This window comes from Cervus canadensis, chromosome 13 (genome assembly GCF_019320065.1).
Source record: "Cervus canadensis isolate Bull #8, Minnesota chromosome 13, ASM1932006v1, whole genome shotgun sequence".
Lineage (NCBI taxonomy): Eukaryota > Metazoa > Chordata > Mammalia > Artiodactyla > Cervidae > Cervus > Cervus canadensis.
In genome coordinates this window covers 35,684,253-35,710,561 of record NC_057398.1, presented here as the reverse complement: position 1 = coordinate 35,710,561, position 26,309 = coordinate 35,684,253, and the positions used below count along the sequence as shown (strand labels likewise).

The 26,309-nt window shown below is 60.9% G+C and overlaps 1 protein-coding gene across 2 annotated transcripts; it reads right to left on the bottom strand.

The window, feature by feature from the left end:
* Positions 1-3,015: 3,015 nt before the first annotated feature.
* On the bottom strand, positions 3,016-26,309 carry TMEM201 (transmembrane protein 201). 2 transcript variants are annotated; one of them, XM_043485438.1, is made up of 11 exons: positions 26,061-26,309; positions 19,379-19,499; positions 18,842-19,036; positions 17,480-17,656; positions 16,034-16,386; positions 15,402-15,605; positions 9,961-10,199; positions 7,894-7,965; positions 6,982-7,281; positions 6,090-6,224; positions 3,016-4,979 (listed from the first exon to the last, which is right to left on the bottom strand). In XM_043485438.1, the coding sequence occupies exons 1-11, from the start codon at positions 26,171-26,173 to the stop codon at positions 4,882-4,884; spliced, it is 2,007 nt and encodes a 668-aa protein (XP_043341373.1). In that variant the 5' UTR covers positions 26,174-26,309; the 3' UTR covers positions 3,016-4,881. The 2 variants fall into 2 exon arrangements, with proteins under 2 accessions (XP_043341373.1, XP_043341374.1); XM_043485439.1 differs by lacking the exon at positions 7,894-7,965.

Genomic DNA, 26,309 nt, shown 5'->3' with positions numbered 1-26,309 from the left:
GTGGTGGAGCCACTCCAGATCCCCCAAACATCCTCTAACAGAGGGCATCTGTCTCTGATTGCCCCTCAGGAGGGACAGGAGGTCCACTAGGTCCTTCTGCTTATGTTGCATGGAGTGGTCCGAGTGTCACACAGCTAGTAGGCAGGGTGGCTGGTATGCTGTCGGTGATTTTTCTTTTCAATCAGCACACCTCTTTTCTGACATACAACCTCACGTGTGGCCCAGACTATGAAAACCGAGCTTTCTGCTGGACTTGGTGCTGAGCACCTGCTCACCTCCCTTTTCCCCCCACCCACCCCCAAGTCCCTCCCTGGAGGCCGAATTGGGGTGGGGACCATCTCTTTACCAACATGACCAGGGAACTTGGACCCTCTGACCATCTTTCTATCACACCACATAAGCTGTCTGGGAACCAGGTGCAGGTATCCAAAGCTAAAGTCGGATAAGAACTTTTGAAGGGAAAAAAACTCCCAACACAAAAAACCAAACCCTAGATCACCTTCTTTTTCCTTCTAGAATGCAACCAGGCAATGCATATAAAATTCTTTGGGTTCCTGTAAATCTGTGATAGAACAAAACCCCCAAAAACCTATCCTAAGAACAGTCTTTAGGTACAGAAAACGCAGGTTCCCACAAGATGCTTACCCCTGTCCCAATGATAAAAAGCAGGAATTGACAAGCCTTCTAGATGCTTGCAGTAAGGGAAGATCAGATTACCTGCTTGTGCTCTCTGGGAAGGCACCCTTTAAGAGGGATGAGAAAGCACACTTGATACCGAAATAGGCCCGTGATAGTGTAAAGTGAGAAATAAAGTGACAAAATGCAGCGGGCAGAAAGATGAAGATACGTATGTAGAAAAAAAAGAGTAGACACCAATATTTTAATTGTGAGATTATGGGTCATTTTCTTTTTTGCTCACTTGTATTTGTAGATTTTCTACAATAAACTTATTTCCCTTTCACAAGGAGACAACAGAAGATGACATTAGTGAGGTGATAACAGACACATCTAAATCCCTTTCAGAAACCAGGGGGGCTGTCTCCCCACAGTCCTCTCAGCTGGGTCTCCTTGTCCCAGTGCAGGGCTGGGTGGGAGCTCCGAGCAGGGGGGCGGGGCGGGTGTGACTTTTGAGGGAGCCTTGGGTTCTTCCTGGGGCTTCCCTGGTGGCTCAGAGGTTAAAGCATCTGCCCCTAATGTGGGAGACCTAGCTTCATTCCCTGGGTCGGGAAGATCCCCTGGAGAAGGAAATGGCAACCCACTCCAGTATTCTTGCCTGGAGAATCCCATGGATGGAGGAGCCTGGTAGGCTACAGTCCGCGGGGTTGCAAAGAGTTGGACACGACTGAGCGACTTCACTTTCACTTTTTCTTTGGGTTCTTCCTGGGCATGCACTCACAGGCTCCCTGGAGGAGAGGGCTGCTAAGAACTGGGCCCTTTGGCCTCCTGAGGTCACAGCCTCAGAGGACAGCAAGATCAGTGAACTCAGATGTGTTTGTGGCTCCATCTTCAGGCCTTCCCAGATGGCGCTAGTGGTAAAGAACCCGCCTGCCAATGCAGGAGATCCCGTGGAGGAAGGCATGGCAACCCACTGCAGTATTCTTGCTTGGAGAATCCTGTGGACAGAGGAGCCTGGAGGGCTACAGTCCTTAGGGTCACAGAGTCAGGCATGACTGAAGTGACATTGCACACAGGCGCACACACTTGGGGCAGCTTGACCCTGCCGCCACACATGGTTGGCTGTGATCTGTGCGTGGTCAGGGAGCGGCCCTGCCCCATCCCTTCCCATCTGCCCTCAGGGCCAGTCAGACAGCCTGCCCCGCCATCCTCAGGGAGACAAGGACCCACTGACCACCCTCCCTACACGTGCTGGGCCTGGGTGAGTCCTCTGACATAGTGTGGTGCTCCAGTCACCCCCAGATCAGCCCTGGATGGTGGGCCTGCTTCATAGAGTCAAACTGAAGCCAGCAGAAATGTAGACTCTGGTCACTGGGCAGCCTGGGGGTGCCAGAACCTGTGCTGGGACACTCAGGAGGCCAGCCCCTGGGGTTCCCACCCAGGCTCCGAGCTCACTGGGGCATCTCCCAGGGCTACATCAGGGCCCACTGGGGCCGGCGTGTGGGCTGGGGGTCCACTGGTGCACCTGGGGAGGCTGGTGCCAAGTCCACTTGCTGGGAGGATGGCTGGGCCATTCCAAGTGGGCTCGGGGGAAAACAAGGTCTCAGCCATGTGGGTGATCCAGGGCCAGGTCAGGGGCCACTGCCTGGGAGCGGTGAAGAGCCAGCTGAGCCCCTGCTCTAGCTGCTTACCCAGGACCTCCTATCTCTGTTCCAGTTCTCCTTCCTGCTGATTGTTGTTCAGTCGCTCAGTTGTGTCCGACACTTTGTGACCCCATGGACTGCAGCACGCCACACTTCCCTGTCCTTTACCATCTCTCAGAGTTTGCTCACTCATGTCCATTGTCCATCCAGCCATCTCATCCTCTGTCTACTTCTCCTCCCCCAGACATCTGCCCTCAATCTTTTCCAGCATCAGGGTCTTTTCCAGAGAGTCAGCTCTTTGCATCAGATTGCCAAAGTATTGGAGCTTCAGCTTCAGTCCTTCCAGTGAATGTTCAGGGCTGATTTCCTTTAGGATTGACTGGTTTGATCTTCTTGTAGTCCAAGGGAGTCTCGAGAGTCTTCTCTTTCAAACTACAGTTCAAAAGCATCAATTCTTTGGTGCTTAGCCTTATTTATGGTCCAACTCTCACATTCATACATGACTACTGGAAAGACCACAGCTTTGACTAGATGGACCTTTGTTGGTCAAGTATGTCTCTGCTGATGTCCTGTTCAAATCCCTCAGCCCTTCTGGGAACAAAGCCACTGGTACCCACCGCTCAACACCAGAAGCCCTGGGCCGCTCAACCTGGGCTCTGATCAAGAGTGAATATGCCTCCACCCACACTCCCCCAACACATACACACAACCCTGTCTGGCGCCTGAGTAAAGCAAATGAAGACAGGACAGATTGAGGTGTAGTTCAAAGGTTGGTATCTTTTTTGGTTTCCTTTTCTGCTTTTGTAAAGAAAAATAAGGTTGCGTGTTTATCTGAAAGAAAACATAAGTCAGACCCCTCCTGGCTCAGCCTCTGCCCTGCCCCTGGGGGGCACTGGGATCACAGGCCCTGGGCAGGAGGGGCCTGGCTGGCCGGGGCGACAGAAGGGGGCTGGGCACTCAGTTGGGGCTTCCTCAGAGCCAAAGAAGAAGGGCATTTGGGAATGGAGTTTGGCTTGGGTAGGCAAAAAGTAAAATTAAAAAACTCGACACACATGCCCACTGTATAGATGGGGGCCAAGAGGCATCACCTCCGAGTTGGAACCATCTCTGGCAGTTGGAGTCAGGGACCTGACGTGGCCCCTGGCCCCCCAATTCCCCGTGTTCCGGGGTGGGGGGCAGGGCAGGAAACAGTAGCTCTCAGGAGTGGGGGAAGTCAGAACAATCTCCTTCCCCACATGGTAAAAAAAAAAAAACCAAAAAAAAATTACTAAAAAAGCACCCGAAGCTTAAAAAAACTAAACCTCCCTGGCAGGGAGAATTGGGGGCATCCTGCTTAGGAGCAGAATGCCTGACCTGGCAAAAATGTGTAGAAAAATAAAATTAAACTTTATCCCTGAATGACAGAGTGAAGACCCTTCCCCTGCCCTCACGACCCTCCCCCAAGGAGACTCAGAGTTCACCGAGTGGCACAAACGTGCAGTGACACGTGGGAGTGTGCATGCATGCACGCCTCCCCACACCTGCGCCCAGAGCCTGGGGCAGCGGCGTGGGGATCCTGACTCCCACAGGCAGTCTTCTCACTCCTCACGGCCCCGTGAGGGTCCCTGTGCCCGACTTTTGGGGGCAGGATGGGACTCCAGCCCAGGGTGGGGGGCTGCGTGGGGGACAAACCCGCAATATCAGTTGGAAGGGCAGTGGCAGGACTGAGGGGTTCGGGGTAGGAAGCAGGCCGGCCACGGTGGCCTGGAGACAGAGGTCACACTGAGCCCACTGCGACCGCAGGACGCCTAGAGGAGCCGAACTCACGGCAGGATGGGGGCAGGGCTCCAGGGTCCTCAGAGACCTGCGGGCAGAGGGGCCCAGCAAAGCCCCCGAGCCGTGCATGAGGGAGGGGCCTGGAGACGGGGTGGCCCTGGGTAGTGTTCTCAGGGTGGCCGGGCTGTTGCCTGGGAAGATCACCAGAGGTAATAAAATGGGGGTGCAGCAGGGAGAAGGGAGCTTGTGGGGGTGCTTACACTAGTCCAGCTGGGCCCCGGAGACCCAGGAACTCTGAGGAGGCCTGGGCAGGAAACTTACTGCCCACCTGGGAGAGCCAGAGGGCAGGCCTAACCCACAGCATGGTGCAGGACAAGGGCGGATGGTGCCGGTCCTCATGGGGGTGTCCAGGGGGCATTTGACCCGGTCAGGGGGTACAGTACAAAGAGGTGATCACAGCCCGGGGACGCGAGGTCGGGGGGCAGCCCAGCTCCTGCTCCCCTCACAGTAGTAGTGGCATTCCTGCCAGGCAGGGCTGGGCGGTAGGGAGGGGACCCCAGAGTCACACAGCCCCTCCACGATCTCTGGCTTGGGGACCAGAGTGTCAGCACCAAACGCACATCTGATGCCAGCCGAGGAGGAGAGCGGGCAGGACTGCGCCCCGAGACCACGCCCAGCCGTGCAGTCTGTTAGGTGTGGAGAAGGCGTCAGGAACAGGACTCCCTCCGGAGGCGATGTCAAGGGCCCTGGAGAAGAGGGCGGAGGCGGCGGGCCCTCTGGGGGACCAAGGCCGGCAGTGGTGGAAGCGGCATGCACCTGGGCGCACCCTCTGAGACCCTCCGGGTGCCGGGAGGCTGCGGACCGCGGGTCAGCGCAGGCTCTGGTACAGGTAGGCCGAGGTGAAGAGGGCGTTAGCGGTCAAGCTCACGGCCAGGAGGCCCCGGATCACGGAGGGGCCAAAACGACCTTCCAAGAGAAAAATCGAGAAACCAGTGAGCTGAGCACTGTGGGGTTGAGGCCCCGCCCCCAGGGGGGTGGGCTCCCCTGGGCTGAGACCCCGCCCCCCAGGAGCCATCCTATCTGAAAAGACCCCAGGAACCTGCTGTCATTCGAAGTCCTGACTTTTTTTTTTCACCCTGCAGCTTGTGGGATCTTCCCTGACCGGAACCTGGCCCTTGGTAGTGAGAGCGCAGAGTCCTAACCTCTGGACTGCTGGGGAATTCCCAAGTCCTGACTCCTTGAAGGTGCTTCCCTTCCTGCTCCTGGCCCACCAGGCAGGTACCTGGCTAGGGCAGTGACACCTGTACCTTGCCAGGGGGACACCAGCTTTACAGCCGAGACAGGAGGAGGCCCCTGTCTGGGCCTCAAGGAAGTAAGCGGCTGACTGGGCCCCCCACCCCAAGTTGATGCTGCTGGGTCACGTCCCATACATACCTGATCTGGGGGTGGCCCCCATTACCAGTCAGCCCAAAATGATTGTTCAGGAAAATCCTTGCTCAATACACACGGCTTCCACATGCCCCGGGGGAGTGTCAGGACCTGACCGCTGGGCTTTACCCAGAACCCCGATTCAGTCTCACAGCCCACCCCCAGCCCACAAGCTGAGAAGCCTGGATTTGAACCCAGGCAAACTGCTGCCCAGTGCGGCCTGCAGCCTCTGCACTGGCCGCCTGTGCCCAGGCCAACACCCTCCTGGGGAAGTTTATGGAACGGTGACAGTGTTCTGTACCCGCTGTCCACCTGAGCAGCCGCGGGCCACACGTGGCCTTGGGACACCTGCTATGTGGCTGGTACAGCTGGGCAGCCAGATTCTTATTCTGATTACACCGTAACTGTTAGACTTAAGCAGCCACCTGAGGCCAGAGGCCCCTGTGACAGCACAGGTGCAGACCCCTCGTAACCCGGGCGTGGGATGCTGTCTGCTGAGCCACAGGGGCCCCAGCAGGTGCGGGGGGCATCAAACCACCCTCTGCCACCCGAGGGCCCGTGAGGGGCTGTTCTCTGACAGACAGGAGGGGACAGTGGCTGCAGACCCATGGCCCTGCCCTCTTCCCGCACATCACACGGGGCACAGACCTCGCCAGCTGGTGGGCTCCTCGGCACACCCTCGGGTGGTGGTGTCCACCACACAGGAGGACTGGGACGAGTCATCCTCTTTCTTGATGGAGCGGCTGCTACAGCTGCTGCCCCCTTCCGGCACTGACTTCGTGTCTGCAGGGAGAAGGGGCGTTTCAGTGGGAGCTCAGGGCGCACCCCAGGGATAGACGTGGGCAGCTCCACCTCCAAGCCCAGGATGGTCCATGAATGTGGCCTCTGGCCATCCAGCCTTGCTGGTCCCAACTCGCTTGGCCTGCCCTGGACAGTGGGTGGCCAGCTCCTCACTCAGGTCCTGTCTGCATAGCTGCCCAGAAGGGAGCTGGCTTTGGGTCAGGAGCCGCAAACTCAAACGCCACTAGGTGTGGAAGACGATGCCACAAGCAGGGTTGCGGAGGGGCAGAGGCTGGGGCGAGGGACCTCAGCCTGCCCTTCTACCTGTCCGACCCAGCATGGCCAGATCTTCTGATGTCATGAGAGACACAGGAAGTCCACAGATTCATGGGAAACGTCTAGATGTTAAATGTTGAGGCCTAAGTTAAAACGTTCTAGAACGCTTTGTAGAAAAACAGCATTTGAAAAAAATAAAAATCATCTGCAGCCCGATGCACGGAACAGAGGATCCTCCAAGTCAATTGCAAAAGAAGGAAATAAAAGCAGCCAACTAGGGGCAAGGTCCTGAAGGGTTCGAGATCACCAGAAGCAAGGCTGGGGGGGTGGGGGGTGTCTGGACTTGGGAGAGCGGCCACAGTCAGGTGAGAGCCAGCACAGGCCCCGAGCGGCCTCCTGATGGTGTCCCCACCGATGCACGCTGACTGGAGGCCTCCCACGGCCGCGGGCTCTCCCACCTCCGGGGCAGGTCAGAGGGCCGTACCCGCCGTGTGCTTCGTGTCCCGCGCCAGCTGCCTCTGTGGGGCAGGGGGCGACTCGATGGTGTAGAGGCTGCCGTTGTGGGGCGAGTGTTCGTCGGAGCTGCTGGGGGTGTGGGGGGTGTCCCCAGGGGGCGACGGGAACAGCAGCAGCTTCTGCCCCTTCAGGTTGAGCCGGGCTGGGCTGATGAGGGGCCGGCGGTGGCGCAGGGAGCCGGCGCTGGAGGCCACCGAGCCTGCCACGGAGGGCGCCGGGGAAGGGACCGGGGAGGAGGGGCAGCTGCCCGACAGCAGAGAGAAGTAATCTGGAGGCGGGAGGAAGGCAGAGACGACAACATTGTGAGTGCTCGCTCTGCTTACAGGAGCGCCTATTCTGATCTGTTGCTTTCCGTCTACTGACAGAGGGAGAAAGGCAAGGCTGGGCCTAGACTGCTGGGCACAGGGGGCCCTGCTGGGAATTGTGGGAGGAGGCACCCAGGGAGGGGAAGAGGATCGCGGAGCCTCAGCAATGCCCCCTCTGCCCCTCTCCAATTTCTGTCCAAAGTCTCTGCTACCTCCCTCAGCTGAGAATAAGGCCTGGGGAGAAAGAAACCCTGGAGACCTGGGGTCAGTTAACCTGGGCCCTGCTCATTTCCAAGTGCCACCTCCATCTGTCACCACTGTAAGGACGACGGCACCATGGCTAGTCCTAGAAACTCTGGGGCCCATTTCACAGAAGAGAAAAATGAGGCACAGAGGTGTCAGGCACTTGCCCAGGGCTGCACAGCGGGTAGCAGCCGTGGGCTGGGATTTGAACAGAATCCCCTCCAGGGGCCTGTCTGCTGTCCCGCCCTGCACACGCTCTGGAAACCCCAGCTCACTTGCTGTCTGCCTGAGCTGGCTTCCCATCACTCCCCTTGGCGCCTGGTCCCTCTTACCTGAAACTGAGACCTCCCCGGGTCGGGACACCTGAGATGGAGGACGGCTCCCGCTAAACAGGTACCCTGAGTCTGGAGACAGAGAGGCAACATAGGTCCCTGGGGAGACGGCCTGTCTCCAACCCCTCCCCGAGGCATGGCTGCTCTGCGTCACCCGCTTCGCAGATAAGGAAACTGGAACCCATGCAGGCCACACGGGAGGCCAGGCCTGGTGCCCACCCTGTGCCCTTCTTTTCTCCAGCCATCTTGAGTCCCGCCTCCTCCGCTAACCTGTTGGCAGGTCCAGGGGAGGGGCCTTCCCGCTGGGCATGCTGGGAGCCGGGGCAAGGCCTGCAGCAGGAGCTGCAGAGGCAGATAGAGCTCGGGAAGACGGATCCTGGACCGCCAGGGCCTCCTGACACCTGAGCCAAGGGCCGGCCCCAGGGATGGCGACTGGGTCCCAGCCCTCACACGTCATTCTGAGACCAACCTGTGTCCCACAGAACCGCCCTGGGCCCTTGGGGCAGGGGGCCCCCTGAGCCCTCACCTCAGGCCTACCAGGGCAACAAGGAGACTGCCTGTGGACACAGCAGGCAGGGGCCATACCCATGCTGTCCGGCAGAGGCTCCAGAGCTTGGGTCCCTGCCCTGACCCTGGAGGCTCCACAGAGAACAACCTTCTGCGGATGGGCCCAGCTCCCGGGTCCCCAGGTTCCTGAGTCCAGGGCCTTCCTGTCCACTTCGCTCCTCTCTGCCCCAGCTCCAGGGGCTGTTCAGAGAGGGCCCCAAGGGCCCCGTCCACCAGCCCCAGGTCTGAGCAGGGCCTGAGCTGTGACTCATCTGCTCAGGGGACTCTGCTGAATAACCATTACCAGACGAGGCCCTTCTCCCAGCAACGTGGCTCACGTCAGGTGACACGGAAATGCCTGGAGTCCAATCTCGGTCCTACTCAGGGCTCAGTCTGACCCCCGTCAACCCCACCCTGCAGGCCTCAAAACACTACCCACTGCTCGGCGCACGCTGTGTCCAGCGAGCCGTCCCTCCTGCAGTGTGACCCACCCACGACCTAGGAGGATGCAGGACTGCACACAGGGCAAGAAGACGCCCGGGCTCAAACCCCAGGTCTTGGTGGCCGCAGCTGCTGGGCAAGTTATGGGGAGAACAGGCCCAGGGGATGTCGGACTGGGTGGGGGGAGCCCCCACATGGGGGAACTGCTGAGGGGCTTCAGAGAGACACTGCATGTCAGAAAGCCCAGCTTAACCAAGATGCTGCCCGCGTTCCTGGAGACCGGATCCTGCGGCACCGCCCTGCCCCCCAGGTCATCCCCCAGGGGATAAAGCAAACCCTGTGGGCACCAGGCAGCCTCCCCAAGTGAGGAGGGTCATTGAAGACGACGCGGCAGGGCCCCTGGAAAGATCCTGCTGGGGAAGGGGATGGATGAGACAAAATTTCCTGTGGCGGGGACCAGATGCTGGTCCCACCAGGGCTCCATGAACACGACAGGCTTGAACCAAAGCCCTGGGCCCTGCACCACAAAGACTGGGGGCAAATTTTCCAGCCCCCAGGGTCTCAGGGGCTTCCCAGGTGGCTCAGTGGTAAAGAATTTGCCTGAAAATTGCAGGAGACGTAGGAGACCCTGGGTTCTATTTCTGGATGGGGAAGATCCCCAGGAGGAGGAAGTGGCTACCCAGTACAGTGTTCCTGCCTGAAAAATTCCATGGACAGAGGGGTCTGGCGGGATACAGTCTACGGGGTCACAAAAGAATCAGACATGACAGAGCACGCACACACACACACACACACACACACACACGATCACAAACAGCAGCAATAACAACAGTAACTGTGACATCCAAGGCTTTAAATCCGTCACCTGGTTCAACCCTCACCCAGGGTGCGTTCATTTGTTTTTGTGGGAAACTGAGGCTCAGAATGGCTAAGCCCCTCGGCTCAGGCAGTTACTGAGTAGACACACCAGGGTTTGAACCCAGTTCTGCCAACTCTACAACAGGACCACCACGCCCACCCTGAGCTCAGGGAGGTGCCCCGAGCCCCGCACGTCCGCCAGGGCCTTTCAGTGCCACTTACCTGCTCGTGTCAGAGAGGGGATGGTTCCCAGAGAGAGGGCCCGGCTGAGACGGCCGGGCAGCGAGGAGGGCGAAGCCCGGCGGGGGGACCGGAACAGCTGCTGGTTGGCGATGGGCAGGAAGCCGGGCGGGGCGGGGACGAACAAAGATGGCGAGGGGCCCGTGATGCTCAGGCTTGGGCAGGGGACGGCCAGGCTGGGGCCGGTGGGGAAGAGGCCGGCGGAGTCTCCTGGGAAGCACCTATTGAGAGAGCCCGGGGAGGTGGGGGGGGGCATGGGAGAGAGGAGCAGGTCAGCCCCGGGGGGCTCTGAAGCAGGGCCTCCACCTCGGTGGGCCCCCTCCCCTCCCCTCCCCCACGGTGCAAGGCGGGGCCCGAGTCGGGGTCCCAGAGGAGGCGTGTGTTAGTTGCAGCAGAAAAGCGGTCCAACCACATTCACGCCATTAGGAGCGGGTGGCTGGGAGGTGCTGGCGTGACCCACCCCTCCCTGCATGCCCCCTCCGATCCCCCTCAGCCTCACAGCAAACTAGGTCTACTACGAATCTTGGTATTAAAGTGACACTGTCGCCCTCACCAACCTCACGCCAACCCTTCACCTCGAAGCAGAAACGCCCAGTCCTCTACGGGCGCTCAACTGGGCCACTTCCTGCTTGGTGCCCAGAGCCTCCTCGCAGTGGCCGAGCTCGGGGAGCCCCTGCTCCCCCGGGCCTGACCCGGGAATCCCCCTGCTGCTGCTCTCTAGTCTCAGACACTGGACACTCTGCTAAAGCCCCTGGCAGAGCAGAGGGGGAGGCAGCCAGGCTTGGGGATCTCCAGGAAGAGGCTCTGGCAGCATGCCAGCCAGACTCCAACTTAGAAAGAGCCGTGAGCGATCGCGAGGCTGTCCGCAGATGGAAGGTGACAGTGTCTCTTTAACTTGAGCGCGGTACAGATCACACCACAGGACCCAGTGGCCCCAAGCCAGAATGTCAACCATGCTTCTGATTAAGGCAACTGATTACAGAGGGGGAGGGGGCAGAGGCAGTTAATAAGGGATTAGTCCGCCGTCTGGACGGAGCTGCAGAGGTCCAGCCTTACCTCGGTCCCAAGGGACAACTGAGCCCATGGACAATGTGCCGACGGACGGGCAGGTTGGCTCAGGCCCTGCAGCAGAGCTGGGGGCTGGCTAAGGCGCCCACCCCAGCTGCACACCCGGGGTCCCGCTGGCCAAGCTTCAGTCTACCCATCTCCCTGGTTTTCACCCCTTCCCCTCACATAAAATAACTTCTATGAAGGTGGGTCAGCTGATGCCTGCCTGGAGAATCACGTGACCTTTTAATTGCCTTTCTAAGTGCCAGGAGGCCACCTGGACTTTGGAACCAAAGGTGGGCCCAGTGTTTGGGGGACATGGGCAAATCAATGCTGTGGGACCTATCAAGCAAATCTATAGAGGACTCTGGGCACCGGGCTGGACATGCCTACATTCCACCCAAGGACCCATTCTGCCTAGGGTGACCCCTACCTCCTTTCCCCCAAAATGCCTGGGGAAGGCTCTGACTCTAAACACAAGACACAGGTTGGTGCTGTCATTTTAGAATTGTGATACCATGCAGCAGGACAGCGACGACCGTGGGGAGTGGCCGGAGGTGGGGGCAGTGTGGGTGCGCTGGGACCCTTGGCTAACTTGCTCCAGTCTCACATGAAGCCCCGTTCCCTGCACCCACCCCAGGACCCCTGGTTGTTGTGTGCAGCAGCAGCCTGAGGGCAGGGTGTGTGGGCCACAGTAGGGAGTTGGGGGGGGAGAGGGGGACGCCGCCGCACACACACACATACACACGCACACACACACACACACCTGGGCCTTTCCAAGGGGCAGCAGCATGTCTGCCTGTACTGGGCTTCCTGTGCTACCCTACTGGGCAACCCATGGGCTGGGCCAGGCCAGGAGCTGGCCGAAGTATACCTCAAGTAATTGGCAAGCTCAAGCCCAGTCGGGCCGTGGGTCTTAGAGGTGGTTGGCTGGGTCTGGCCACCTCCTTCCTCCCAGATCCTGCTCACACCTGGGGCTGCCCAGCTGGCACGGGTGCTTTCCCAATCTCTGATGCAGGTAATCAAGGTGGCCCTGGGGGGCTGCGGGGGGGAGGAGGGGCGGTTCTTTAGTCTGACCCTCTTGTTGGGACACGTGATGGCATCACTCAACTAGCAGATTGTGTGAAGTGTCAGGCATGAGCCTTTGTCCTGGCTCCACAGAAGACAGTCCCGGGAGCCTCTGTCAAAGGAGCCCCACCTCCGCCAGGCTCCTGAGCGCTGCACACAGACCGACGCTTCCTCTTAACAACTCCCCCGCCCCGCCCCACAGACCACCTGCACCCTCAAACCCCATCTCAGAGAGGCACCTGGCCTCAGAACCCAAGCCTGTGTGCCCGCCGTGATGGAGGGGCTCTGGGGAAGGGTTGGGCGGCTGGCTGCACTGCACCCTGTCTGACACTGAGGGGGGTCTTTTGTTCTCCAACCCGATCCCGGCCCAGGCCGGGAGCCGGAGGACAGAGAGGACGACATTTAAGGAGCAGCTTACGGAGACAAGGAAATAAACGCGCCACCCAAGGATGGTGGGCCCTGAGCTGCTCGGTGCCCATGTCGCCAGCTCCCAAGCTTGACTCTGGTGGGCACTCCCGTCCCTTGAAGCCCCCGCCCCTGGCAAAGAAGCCTCTGAAGGAATGAGAAAGAAAAAACAGAATAGACGTGGTGCCTGACGCCCACCGGTCAAAGCAGGGCCCCGGAGGCATTTATTGAAAATACAGCATCAAAACACTACAGCTAAGGCCGGGAATTGTGGTTACAGCAATTACAGGGTCACTAGACAGTCATCCACGTCTACACAACAGAAAGGACGGGACACTCGGCGACAGTCGCAGGCAGAGGGGATGCCGGCCTCTCCCAGGGGCTCCTAGGCAAGCATTATAGGGCAGCCTACTTGGCCTGGGGTTGGGGGAGAAGATGGTTCCACACCCTGACCCCCCATTCTGGAGGGTCTGGTCGTGGTCCCCAGTGGAGCGGAGAGTGGGCCAACACACTCCCAGGGAATAAGCCATGGTCCCAGTGACGCCCGCACTTCCTCAGCTGTCGCCAGTAATGTCGGAAGGTACTGAAATATGCTCCACGTAATGGAATTTGAAGGGACAGATGCGTGGTTTTAAAAATCACACAAACTCTAAAAATGCCAGGAAGCCTTCCTTCGATGAGGTCCATCTTGTGACACGAGGGTGTCTTTCCGCCCCCGCCCGCTAGAGGGCAGGAGAGACGTCTGCTCAGCAGGCTCCTGGCCAGCATGAGAGCTGGTTACGGTTATTATAAATAATTTAACTTAAATACACGCGTACACACAGATGTCCTGCTTCTACTCAAAGCCAAAAAAAGCAGTAATTAGCACCGTGCTGCCAGTTTCCTTGAGAACAGGGGATTCCAGAGACCAGGGGACACACAGCCAACAGACACGGGTTCCCCGCCTGGCTCCCACCGCCCCGCTCGGGGAGGCTGGTTCACAGAAGCGAGGGACAGGCCGGCCACCCCACTCCTCCACCTCGTCGGTGCTCTTCCACCTCACCCTCCACCCAGAGCAAGCTGGGCCCAGCTCCTGACTCACCCAGCTCTCCGCACATGTATCAGGGTGCAGCACCACCCGACACACAGGCGGGTGGGTGGGGTGGCTTCTCAGGACCCCGAGAACGGAAGGATGGTGGGGCTTGGGCCTGAGCTGGGCACTCTTCACCCACCCCGTAGGCTCAGCGAGATGACGGCCCTTTCCTGAGCATCACCCTCACACACGTGACTGGCCTGTGCAGTTCCCCGGGTCCATACCTGGAGCGGGGTTCACGCTCACCCTGATGAGAGTAGGATAGGAGGCCCTACAGGGGTGCGCAGTCTTGCTCTGCCCCCTGCCACGGCCCTGGGAGGCAGCCCCCAGGCTGAGAACAGCCTCCAGAGCATGACACCCACGCCAGCACCCCAGGGCCCTGGAAGGGTCCAGCTCTCATTGTACAGATGGCACACAGGCGGGGGTGGCAGGGCCTGGCCCAGGGAGAGTGAGGCCGAGGCCCTGTGAACTCTTCAGCTGCCCCACGGGGAGGCGGGAAGCAAGAGCCTCCCCAAGGGGCTCCAGAGGCCAGGAGGAGAGTGGTGACAAGCCAAAGAGGGACAAGGGACAAGGACCTGGTGTCATGGGCCTGCGTGTCCCTTAGGCCCCTTACCCAGTGCTAACTTCGGGCAGTTGGAACTTTTTCTGGGCATCATAATGGAGGCGGGGTTTTGGGAGGACACTGGGGACATCCTGGCATGGAGGGAGGGTGGCAGGGCCCCGCTACCTGCCAATCAGAGCCACTTCGGCCTGGGAAGCCTGAACCCCAGCCCTGCAGGGAGCGAGTAGAGGGCTGGGCTATAAGGGTTCATGCCTTTCCAGGGCAGAGCCAGGGGCTTCCCAGGAGAGTGGGCAGAGTGTGTGCACCCCAGTTACGCTGTCTGGCTCACAGCGGTGCCCAAAAGATAGGGAAGTAAAGAGCATGTATACCCCTCCCCCCACCCTCCTGGGCGATCTCCCACCACCGCCTGGCTGCTAGGAGAAATCTGCTGACCACGGGCAAAGCACGATTTTCTACCCTCCACCTCCATGTGGGCCTCGCCCCACAAACTCATGGTCAAGGCCAGTCTGGGTCTAAGAACTGCATTCTCCACCCGTGGGGAAGGAGGCTGAGGGATAACGGGCTCTTGGAGCAGGGAACCCAGGGGGTCAGCCCTGCCTCCTCCTGGTTTCATGAGCTCCTGGGGGCTGACTGGACCACAGGTAGGACCAAAAGGACAGACCCGAGAAACGAGGGTGGGATGAGGTAGGGGGCCCTGCGTGGCCCTGACTCAGCAGCACCTGCCCACACCAAGCAGCCCGAGTGGTCAGGCCATGCGGCGAGGGCCCAGCCTGCAGCCACCGTCGCCAGCCCATTATGGGCTGAGAGACGGGCAAGGTGAGAGAAGAAGCAAAGAGCAGGCCTGTACCCCTCTCCTGATGGTGTCAGAGCCAGGGAAGGGGCCGTGGCCAGTGTGGGGTGCCTGGCTGCCAGCGGAAGCCACGGGGCAGAGGCAGGCGGTACGGGTGCTGCCCTGTTCCAGTCTCAGAGCAGTGGTGGTGGGGTCTTTGGCCAGAAAGGTGGCGGGAGTGGTGACCAGCTAGAGAGCACTTGGGGGCGCTGGGTGGGGGTGGCTTGGTGGAGCCAGAAAGGAATGGGGGGGGGCCTGACTCCTAGGAGAGGTGGAGGGGCTGGGCCAGGACCCTAAGGTGGGGGTGGGGTGGGAGTGGGGTGGGAGTGAGGCAGGTAAGAAAGAAGCAAAGACAGAGGTTCCCTGTCCGGGCTGCGGGCCAAGCCCGGGGCCTGCGGGTCCATCTGTCCTCCCCCCGAAGTCACTGCTGTGTCTCTGACCTTCGGGGCCGGAACCTCCGCGGGCCCGTTGCCTTCCTTGTGGCCACAGCTGCCGTGAAGCCCACCAGGCAGCACAGGGACGTGGTGCTGAGCTTGAGCGTGTCCAGCCAGTGGGGCGAGGCGGCCTGCAGGTGCTGCTCGGCCAGGTGCAGCCCCAGCAGCAGGGCCCACAGGCCGCTGGAGAAGGCGTCAATCCTCCGGAGCCTGTGGGGAGAGGGGGAGTGAGGGCCCAGCGAGGGGGTGAGCCCCTCCCGCTCCCCCAGGCTTCCTGCCTCCTCCATTCACCCCGGCCCTGCTCAAAGGAGAGGATCAAGGGCCCGGGCCAAGCGCGGGGCTCTGAAAGCCACTTCCAACACCCCCTCACCCTGTGGCTCTGAGTCAGTGTTTCTCTGAGCCTCGGTCTTCTAGTCTGTATAATGGGGCAAGGAAACCTCCCTGAGAGCTGTGGGGAGAGGAGGGGACGCCGTTCGGTATGGGGTCTGCACCTGCACAGGGAAGCACTAGATCCTGCGAGCTAGGTCACTGTTGCCCGACTGAGGTGAGGAGCCTGGGGTGGGGAGAGGACGCAGTGCGGCCCCCAGGGCCCCTGACTCCGCTGAGCTTCCCCCCACTGCGTCCTGCCCCTCACGCACCGGATGCGGCCGGCCAGCAGCATGGCCAGCAGGCAGGTGAGCAGGCCCAGCGCCACGACGCCCATCTGGTGGCTCTGCCCGAAGGCCCAGGCCTCGCGCAGCTTCTCGGCCGCGTGCTCGGGCAGCAGCCCCAGCAGCTGCCGCCAGCCCTCGGCCCCGGCAGCTGTTCCGTTGTCTGGTGGGGCCGAGCCATTGCTGCCAGGTGGCATGGCTGGGGGAAGCGGGGCTCCCGGGACAAAGGGGTTGCTGGTGCCGTAGAGCGCGGTGGTCAGCAGGAAGGCACAGGCCAGGAAGGCGAGGGCCCGGAGCACGATGACCTGCGCTGGGGACTTCACCGCAGATGCGCAGAAGCTCTGAGGGAGGGAGAGGCAGGTCAGCGAGAGGGCCAGAGCCACCGACAGCCCTCCGGGTGCCCACTCTGTGCACGGGGGTCTGGCCAGGGGCCCCCAGCACTCGCGGAAGAACCACCAGCTCCCAGTGGTCAGAGGTGCCCTAAATTCTCACGCACTCCTGGCTTCATTTCTGGTTCTTCCCTGGGTCCCATTAACCTGTCTCATTTCTGGGCCTTCACTCCATTGCGAGCTACGGTGCTGCCACGTTCTCTACAGTAATCCTTCTGATCGGATGGTGACCTCTTCTTTCAAACACACCTTCCAATCATTTTCAAGTTACTGTTAATAAATTCCTACTGTATGATTTTAACTAGAATTGTAATGAATATACACACAATTCTAGTCAAAGTTACAAAATACCTGTTATAAACTTCCTTAACTTAGGCCCATTGCTGTCCCTCTGAAACTATCACAATGTTGTAATCAGCTATACTCCAACATAAAACAGAAAGTTAAAAAAACGAAAAAATAGTAAGTTGTTCGGTCTGAAAGACAGCAGAAAGAAGGAAAGCAAGGGTCAGCGCCAGCTAGGCACCTCTGGGGGCTGGGGGTGGGGGCAGAATTTCTTTGGGGAGGATGGTTTTTACTAACCACCTGCTCCTATATTACATTTTTTTATGCCAGGACACACCAGCATCTGAGCACAGCGACAAAAACTAATGATGGTTTTAGCCAGCCAGTCCAAGGTTCAAACCCCAGGGACGCTGCACGCTAGGCCCTCTGCAAACAACTCAACCTCCCTGAGCCTGATTTCCAGGGTACCTAGGAGAGCACCCACTATGAAGGCGCTGGAGGAACCCCAGAGGTGCTGGGAGGTACCCAGGCTCTGGAAGGCAGCCCAGAAACCCTGGCCACGCACACAAATGACACACGTTCTCCTTGGGACCCCCCCACCCCGCTCCACGCCGGGCTGGGGCACAGGTCGGGAGGTGGCCCCACATGAAGGTGCTGCCCCCGGGGAAGGGCCTGGCTCTGAAGAGGTGCTCCCAGTCACCGGCCGGCCCTCTGGGAAGGGGTCTCCCGCACAGACTCGGGGCTGGGACACCCCTCGCACCTGCGTGTAGGTCTGGTCGGCCTCCCGGCGTCGGAACTGGTGGCTGAGCAGCAGGGCGCGCAGCTGGCGGTTCTGGTGCTTGATGTAGTGCTCCACGGCCGCCTGGCACGGCCGGCACAGCTTGTACATCTGCTCCAGGTGGTGCCGGTACACCTCGACCTCCTCGTCGTACCTGCCCTGCAGAGAGGACACAGGCTCAGGGTCCCGGGGGTGACCATGTGCAAGTCCTCCCTGTTCTGCACCTGCTTCCTCGGGGGCTCGACAGGACCAAAGGCCAGGGAAGAGGGGCTGCCCACAGCCCGGGACACAGCAGGGCCCACAGGGGATGTTCCAGCCAGTTCTGTGGCTGCCAAGGGCACACCTCGAGGCCAGAGCCTGGCATGTGGCCCTTGCTCAGGCCCTGCTCCTGGAATCCGGACACCACCTGGGCTTGAACAGACGGGCCACCTGGAGGTGGGCCTGCCTGCCCACTGAAGCCCAGGGGTCCAGGAAACATGAAAAAGCCCCTGGCCAGGTCAGGGCCTCGGCAGGAACTGAAGGGCCTCTGCACTTCAGGAACAGCCCAGGAAATGCGAGGCCCACCCTTCCTTCCCCAAGAGATGCAGCACACCCCTGCCTGTTTGCAGGGGAGCCAGACATTTCAGTCTGAAGGGGCAGGAGCATCCTGGTTTGGTCTCTTGCTAGGAACGAAGGCGCCAGACACCTTCCCTGGCTGCCCTGTCACACGTGCCTGCCCTCCCCTTGGCAGTCTTCCCAGCTTTCCCTGCCCAGCCCCAGCTCACCTCTATTTTCCTCCCTCCCCACCTCCCTCCCATACTGGGCCTTGGGGAAAGTCAGGGTCTCTGAGCTTCAGCAAGCATTTTCTCTTGAGGTCACAGAACCCCCAGAGTGGGCGAGGAGAGATGGGCTAGACAACAGGGCTGCTGGCCCCCACAGCAGTGGATCCAGGAGGCAAAGGTCTGACATCCAGCCTCTGGGCAGCACCCGGCTCCCCCCACCCTCCACGAGCCAGGAGCCTCGCCCACTCCAGAGCAAACTGCCTACCAGGCAGTGGGCAAGACGGACTCAGAGGAACATGGACAGGGGGCCCTGGATCCAACAGGGCCCCGAGTTGGAGCCCAAGGACCCTGCCTCCCCTTGCCCAGGGACAAATCCCTTTGGACTGGCAGGTGCTCCCAGGCCTGGGGCCCCCACAGCAGTGACCACGAGACAGGAGGTGTGAGAAGCGCGTGGCCGAAATGGATGAGATCACACACCCAGAACGTGGGCCAGCACAGGGTTCCGGGTGAGGAGGGGGCGCCCCTCCAGAGGGCTCCCCTCAGCGGCTCTATTGCCTCCAGCACCCCCCAACTGCCCACTCACCTCGTCGCGCGGCGAGAAGGCGGCCAGCTGCTTGATCTTGGTGGTCTGGTGGTGGCTGCACCGCCGGCAGAGCAGCACCTGGCTGCTGACCCACTGCGGGGGCTGGGCGGGGGCACGCGGGCCTGGCGAGCCGCTCACCACGTGGTTGAGGTGCTCCAGGTACTGTGCGGGGATCGGCTTGTTGTAGTCACCATTCTGAGGGAGGAGGACCTGAGTCAGGGGGAGCCCTCCCCACGGGCAGGAGCCTCCCGCCCCCACTCAGGCTGGGCGCCGGACGGAGGCCCCACATGCAGACACTCCCCCAAGGTGGGTCGCTAACACTCCCTCTCTGCATGCAACACAGAAGCTCTTCTTCCAAAGGAACTTCATGGGGAACCCCAACTCAGGCGAGACGAGAGTCCAAAAAGATCTGGGTCTGAACATAAACCCGCCCGTGTCAGTGCCGTGACTCTGCCCAAGCCACCCTGGCTCCCTGAGCCTGTGCGCTGGTCCTCAGAGGAGGCCCTGGATGGTGGCGGGGGCGGGCGGGGGGCACACCTCCTGGAAGCCGTTGTACTGCTCGCAGTGGGGGCAGTCCCAGCAGTTACGGTTCCCGTAGGGCACCACTGTGTCCTGGTTGCAGAACCAGCAGTTGACGACGGTGTGTGTTGGCTTCATCCTGCGGACGAGGACAGAGTGGAGTCTGTGGGAGGGCAAGAGACCAGGGAGGGTGGGCGGCAAGCAGGGCGGGGACCCCGGGGCTGGAGGTGCAGGCAGGTGGAGGAAGGAGCGGGGGATGCCATGAACCCGTCCACGGACTTAGGCTTCTCCTCAGCCAACCAGGCCAAGCCTCCTTGACCCTGGGGTCAGCTGGAGACACACCAGGAACCTGGGGCCAGCCAGGCTATGGGCCGACAGGGACCTGGCTCCAGGACCGCCTTCCTTCCCTCCTTGCAAGGCCCACAGACCTGGGCCCATTCCCAGGCTGCGGAAACGGTGCTCCCTGGGGAATTTCCAGATGGAAGGGGCCTCGGTGCTCACAGAAGCCCCAGGAGAGCCAGGGCCATGGAGACCAAGGGTGGGGACTGCAGACAGCTGACAGGCGGGTCACAGTGGCCCTCGCTGGCCACACGCGTGTGACAAGTGGGTATGCAGGATAATCCCGGCCCAGACACTGAGGGATCTGTGCTTGAGCCCCCTCCACCCACCTCCCTGGCTGTTCGGCAGGGGTGTCGGGGGTGGAGCTGGGGGAGGTAAGGACATGGCAACTGCCAGGCAAACCCCTCCAGTCCCAGAAATCTACAACAGGTGGCTGCAGCTCGAGCCTGGGGTCCTGGCCTTGCCACTCCTGTCCCCTTGCTTGCCCCCAGAGTCCACTCCGCTGTGGGGTTGCCGCCTGGGCCTCTGCTGGGATGGGCAGTCATACCACACATGGACACCTCTGCTGTCCAGAGGATGGCACGGCCCCAAGCTTCTGGGAGTCAGACTCCCGGCTCTACCAACCCCTCCTCTCCCAGCCTCGGCATTCGCACATTACCAGGGCCCAAAAACACAAGACACGTAAAGATGCTTTGTAACGCAGGGCGCTGGCTCTGTCACTCCCCTGACTCTGGGGTTGTCGGGCGGCCTGGCCCCCTGGGAAGAGAGCTCCTGCTTCTGACACTGAGCTGCCTCACGGCCTTGTCTGTCCATGGACCCTAGGCAGGTCACAAGAGTTCTCTGAGCCTCAGTCGTATTACCTGTCATCTGCGGACAGGACAAGTGTGCGAAGTGCTTCCAGAGCCCGGCTAACTGCCCAATAAACAGCAGTTTACATGGGGAGGGCAGGCGAGGGGAGGAGCAAGTCCAGATAGAGGATATGGAACCAGACCCTGCAGGGAAGGGTCCCAGGGTCCACAGCAGGCACCCTGGCTTGCCCCAGCATCATCGAGCTGGAGGGCAAGGCTCAGAAACAGCAGTGCTGGGCAGCCTGGCCCCGTGGTCACGGTGTGGCCTTCAGGGAAAGTCATTTTTTTATCTGGCCGATGGGGATAGCGACAATCTCTGCTCCAAAAAGGGTGCTGAGCGATCAGGTGAGAGGACTGATGGAAGTACTGGGCTGGGCAGGTGGTCAGCGGAGGCATTCTGACAGCCTCACTGGCCTTCAGGCCAAGAGCAGTGGAAGGAGGCGCCTAGCGGTGTGGGAACCCTCTCTGCCGGGAAGCCGCACTTGGGCAATTAAGCACTTGGCTTTCTCTCTGTTAATTTGTAACTGCTTTACAGGCTTCTCTGTAATAGTGCACCACGGGTAGGCGTGTCCAAAGAGGCAATGTCCAAACACCTCTCCCCCCTGGTCCCCCGGGTCCTGCTGTCCTCACGATGGGCCCCTCTGCCCCCTCCAGCCCAGATGCCCACCACACCATGCCTGCCACTGGAGAGAAGCCAGTGCAAGAGCCAGCAGCCCACGAATAAAGACAGATAGGAAGCGAATAAAGATGACCAGTGGCGGGCACCCGTGGTGGGTGATCAGGAACTGAGGCTTTGAGCTTGGGGGCCAGGCACGAAGCTCCTCCCGCCCAGGAAGTCATCGTTTTCACCCTCAGTCACCAGCTTCGTAGCTGGGGAAGTGAGCCCGGACTGGAAACGGGTGGCCAGGAGGGGAGGGAGGATTAGGCCTGGGCCAGCCCAGGTGGCGCTAGTGATAAAGAACCTGCCTGCCAACGTAGGAGACGTAAGAGACGGGGTTCCATCCCTGGGTCGGGAAGATCCCCTGGAGGAGGGCATGGCAACCCACTCCGGTATTCTTGCCTGGAGAATCCCAAGGACAGAGGAGCCTGGTGGGCTACAGGCCCTAGGACTGCAAAGAGTCAGACACGACTGAGGCAACTTAGCACGCACATGCTGAGCCAGCAGTTCTGGCTTGGTAATCCCTGCCCAGGGTTGTGGGGGTGAGGGTCTTCTCTCACAGACAGAGCAGCTGCCGGTCACCCTGGCCAGATGGTTCCACCTGGTGGGGTGCCATCCCCCATGGCTCCTCTGGGGAGCGCCCTGAAGGCACGCTCAGGCCTGTGAGTGGCAGATGGACCAGTGATACCAGGTGGGGATGTCAGCTCTCCAAGGACCAGTGATGCTCCCGCCTGCCTGGAGCTTCACATGCCAGACACGTGGGTGCATGTGACTCACACCTGCGGGCTACACTTGATGGCCGACCTTGCAGCTCACAGTCCCCACAGCGGCTGGGTGACCCTGGCCTGTGGGCCTGCACCCATCTCTACCGGGCTTGACGCAGGAGCCAGTTCAGCCCCATCCTGCTCCTGCTCAGGCTAATGCCCCCACCCTGTGCCCCTCCTAATCCCTTGATCCACTTCTCCCCCGAGCCAACCAGCTCTATCCCCCAGCGAAGCTCTGGCCAAACCCCTTGTGGTGAACAAGATCAGAGGGGCCAAGAGAGAGTGACCCTGTGACACAGGCAGGAGCGACTTAGGCCAGGCTGCCTCCGGTAGAAGACCACGCCCCAGAGGATAGGTGGTTGGCTTGGAGGCTCTGGAAGGTGCTCGCCCAGTTCCTGTTGCCTGCGTGCTGAGCTCCTGGGCTCTGCTGGGGTCAGGGGAGGCCTGAGGCAGCCAAGGGCAGGATGGGCCCCATGGGAGGAACCAGCGAGCAGCTGTGTGCTCTGGAACCATCCCTCCACAGCCCCAAACACACAACGGGAAGAAGATGAACACAAGCCCTAATAATGGTATCACCTCGTGAGCCCCAAACGTGCATGCTTAGTCATAGAAAAGCTCGGGCCCTGACATTCCGCCACATCCTAACAGGTCAGGTGGGGGCAGGGGGTCAGGTCCAGCCCACCACTCTGAGGGCTGCAGCTCCATGTCCCTTGGCCCTGGCCCCCGCCAGGGGGTGGGCATCAGCTGTAAGCCCAGCGCCGTGTGACACGGAGGAGACACTGTGTGGGTTCAGAGTCTGGGGGAGGCCGATGTGTCAAGCAGTCTCCACCATACCAGGCTCTGCGAAAGTCCCCCAAGGGGGACCAGGCACACAGCCTGTGACCCATGTGCTGGTCCAGCGGGTCTGGAAGATTGTCTCTGACAGTCAGGCTGGTTTCCTCAGGGCCTAAGAGGTCAGTCTCCGCAGGGCGCCAAAGAGGACAGCCTCCCAGGTGAGGGGTCCCTGCGGGACCCCACGCATTGCCCTGTTTGCTACTCTGTGCCCTGAGTATTGTGCAATCCACCTGCGAGAATCCAAGGGCCTCCTGCAGGGCAGAGGCACCAGCACCAACCGGCCTCCGGGCCGCCCACTCCAGCCTCTAGGCAAAGCACACTTCAGTCCACAGCGGTCCAGCCAACACCAGACAGAAGGCCTGGGTCTGCTCTCGGTGGATGGCCCTGACTCCTCAGCACTGCCCGGCTGGAGAGGCGCTGGCTGGGCTGGCAAGGGGGCAGAGATGCACAAGGCTCCCCACTCCTGACCTGGACGCAAGGACAGAACGACGACTGCACACGGCAGCTGCGACAGATGCCACAGCAGAGGGCCAATGGGCAGAGCGTCAGCCGTCACGCTCAAGGACGGGCCTGCCGGCCAGCAGGGCCAACAGGCAGATGGCCTTCAAACGGCTAGGACTGCCAGGCAAGGGGGCGGGGACCACCCAGTGTGTGTGCAGGGAGCCAGACTGCATGGCTGCAGGAGAGCGTGGTGAGAGGTGTGCAGGAGCGTGGCCGAGACTCCACTCCTTTACCCAGGAGGCTGCGCCCTCTCGTCTGCAAACACCAGACGGTGGACAATCCAATAACCATGCCTGGGGGCTCCAGCGGCCGTGAACAGGCTGTGCCGGCAGAAGACGGACACGATGCCCAGCAGCAGAGTCCAGGAGCAGGAGTCTGGGTGAAGTAGGCACAGGAAGCCACCAAGACTGCCCGGGTCCAGGGCAAGCAAGCCTGGCGAAGTATAATCTGGGCTTCCACTTGGCCTCCTGGGTGCAGAGCGGCAGCCAAGGTGCTCAGTGAGGACCCAGGGCACGAGGCTTGGTTAGGAGCTGAAGGGTTGTGGTCAGGCAGGAAGCCCGATCTCCCCGGCCTCCATTTTCTCATCTGCTGAATGGGGCCACCAGCAGCACGCACTACCCCCCAGGTCACAGGCAGTCCAGTCAAGAGGACTCCATTGGCAGGAAGCCAGGCTGGCCCTGCCCGAGGCTCTGGGGACCACAACCCTTCAGAGAAGCCAGCTCCTGCCCCTGCTCCAAGGCCAGTCCTCCAGCCCTGTCCCTCTCTGCTGAGCCTGCAAACAACCACCCGGCCAAGTCCATTTCCAAAAACAACTCTCCTCACATGCCCTCTCCAGGGTCATTTAAAACCCACACTATGGCCAAAGCTTTTCCTCACTATCACCGATCTCCTCCCGGAGGGAGAAGGGCTCAGTCTGGGGGCTGGTCTTGCTTCTGAACCGTGACAGTGGCCAATTTATGACCCCAGACAAAAGCCAGCACTCAAGGAGAATCTCAGAGCCTCCTGGCAAAGGGCTGTCCTCTTGGCCGATGCATCCCAGTACCACACCATGACTCGGGGGTACCACTGGTACCCTCGTGGCTCCCCTCAGAGCACCTCGCAGGACACTGCACCCAGGTCTCAGGCTCTTGCCTCCGGGAGAGGGAAGGCTGTGGCTGGCAGCCCAGGAGGGGAGACAGCCCCCCCCCCCCCCAACCAGGAACAGCTGCAGCACAAGACGGAGGCACAGTGGGCATATCCAGCGCAAATCCAGCCACACAATATGGGTGGAGGCCACAAAGCCTGGCGGCAGTGCCTGGCCCAGGCTGTGATCTCTGGACTGACATTCTTCATTCCATTTCCTGGGAGGCAAATGGGCTCTGGACACACCTCTGCTGTGACCATTGCTCTGGGAATCTGAGCAAGTGGCGGGCACCTCCGCACCTCAGTACCTTCGTGTATAAAATGACTGGGGTGAACCAGCTGGTCCTGCGAGCCCCTCCAGCCTCCAAAAACCGGGCAGAAGCCAGGACATGTTGAAATGTGTGGGCTGTCAGGGGTCCCACGAGGCCACCCCCTCCGCAGCCTGCCATTCTGGCTCATCCTGCAGACACAGCTGATGTCCCTCCCACCCCTTCCTCCCCGGGGAAGACTGTGACTCAGTCGCTCTCACGTCTTTTCCCCTCGGGTAAGAAGCGGTACCCAGTGGTGGCTAAGGAAGAACAGACAAGCCCTCCAGGTTCAAGTCCCAGCTACCCCGCCTGCTGCTGACTGGCCGTGGGCAAGTTCCTTCGCTTCTCCCACCTAAGAGCTGAGCTTCCAACATCTGCTGCTGAAGCTACAAACCCACCCACCCCGTCTCCAGAATGTTCTCACAACCCCACCTTTTTTCCTGTCCCCTGCGAAGGTGGATCAAGTGGGGAGACAGTGGAGATGCCCCTGAGGTCTTCCTGAAATAACACGCCCAGAAAGCTTTTATCCCTGACCACGGAAGCCCATGACAGGCCAGCTCTGCAGAGGGGTCAGAAAGGTCTGTGAACCTGGGCCAGGGCAGGGGGCCGCCACTGAACCGACGCGGCAGGAGCCCAGCGCAGTATTTAAACACCCCTAAAGTACGTCAGGCTTTTCTGCTCTTGGAGGATGCAGAGTCCAGGGGTTAGGGACGCAGGCTCCACGGTCGGGATGCTTCAGTTCACATCCTGACTCGTCTAATTGATAACAATTTTTGCAGCTCTTTTGTCCCTCCGCTTCTCTAGACAGAGCACGGTAATGACTGAAATGGGCTTATGTGAGATTACAATAACGTCTGAGGCAGCGTTTGCCGCCCCAGGAACCGCCGGCTAGTACTCAACCCATTCCAACGTGCTCCTGAGGACGAGGGATCAGGGCTCCGGGCGGAAGAGAGCGCGGCCCGACCCCCGCTCGACTCTCCCGCAGGGCTTCGGAGCCCTGCAGATCCTGCGGCTCGGTCTGCACGGGTCTTCGCGGGGGAGGAAGTTCGTACCCCCCACGCGCCCCACATTCCTGGGCTCCCCCAACCCGCTTCTCCGCCGCTTCCCGACAGAGGAGCCCCAGCCCGGTTTTCTTTCCGGGGGCGGGGCGTGCATGACCGGTCTCCGCGCGGGGGCTCGCGGGCCGGGCCCCACCGCCACGCCGCAGCCTCACGGCTGACTGACAAGACGACGCCGGGCGGCCCGGGAACCCGTGCGAGTGGGGGCGGCCGCGGGCGGAGGGCGGGGGCGCGATACTCGCCGGCCGCGTGGGCCGCGCGCACTCACCTCCGCGCGATTCGGTAGAGCAGCACGCCAGCGGCGGCGCACGCCGTGACCCCCAGGCCGCCGGCCAGGCCGGCAGTGGGGCAGCGGGCCAGCAGCGCGTTCACTCCCTCCATGGTTCCCGGCGCGAGCGGTGGGCGGTGGCGGGCGGCGGCGGCGGCAGGGCCCAGGGCCGCGGGTAGGACTCGGAGCGGCGGCGCGCGCCTCCTCCCGCCGTGACCTTCCTCGCTTTGTAGCCGGCGCTGGCCCGCC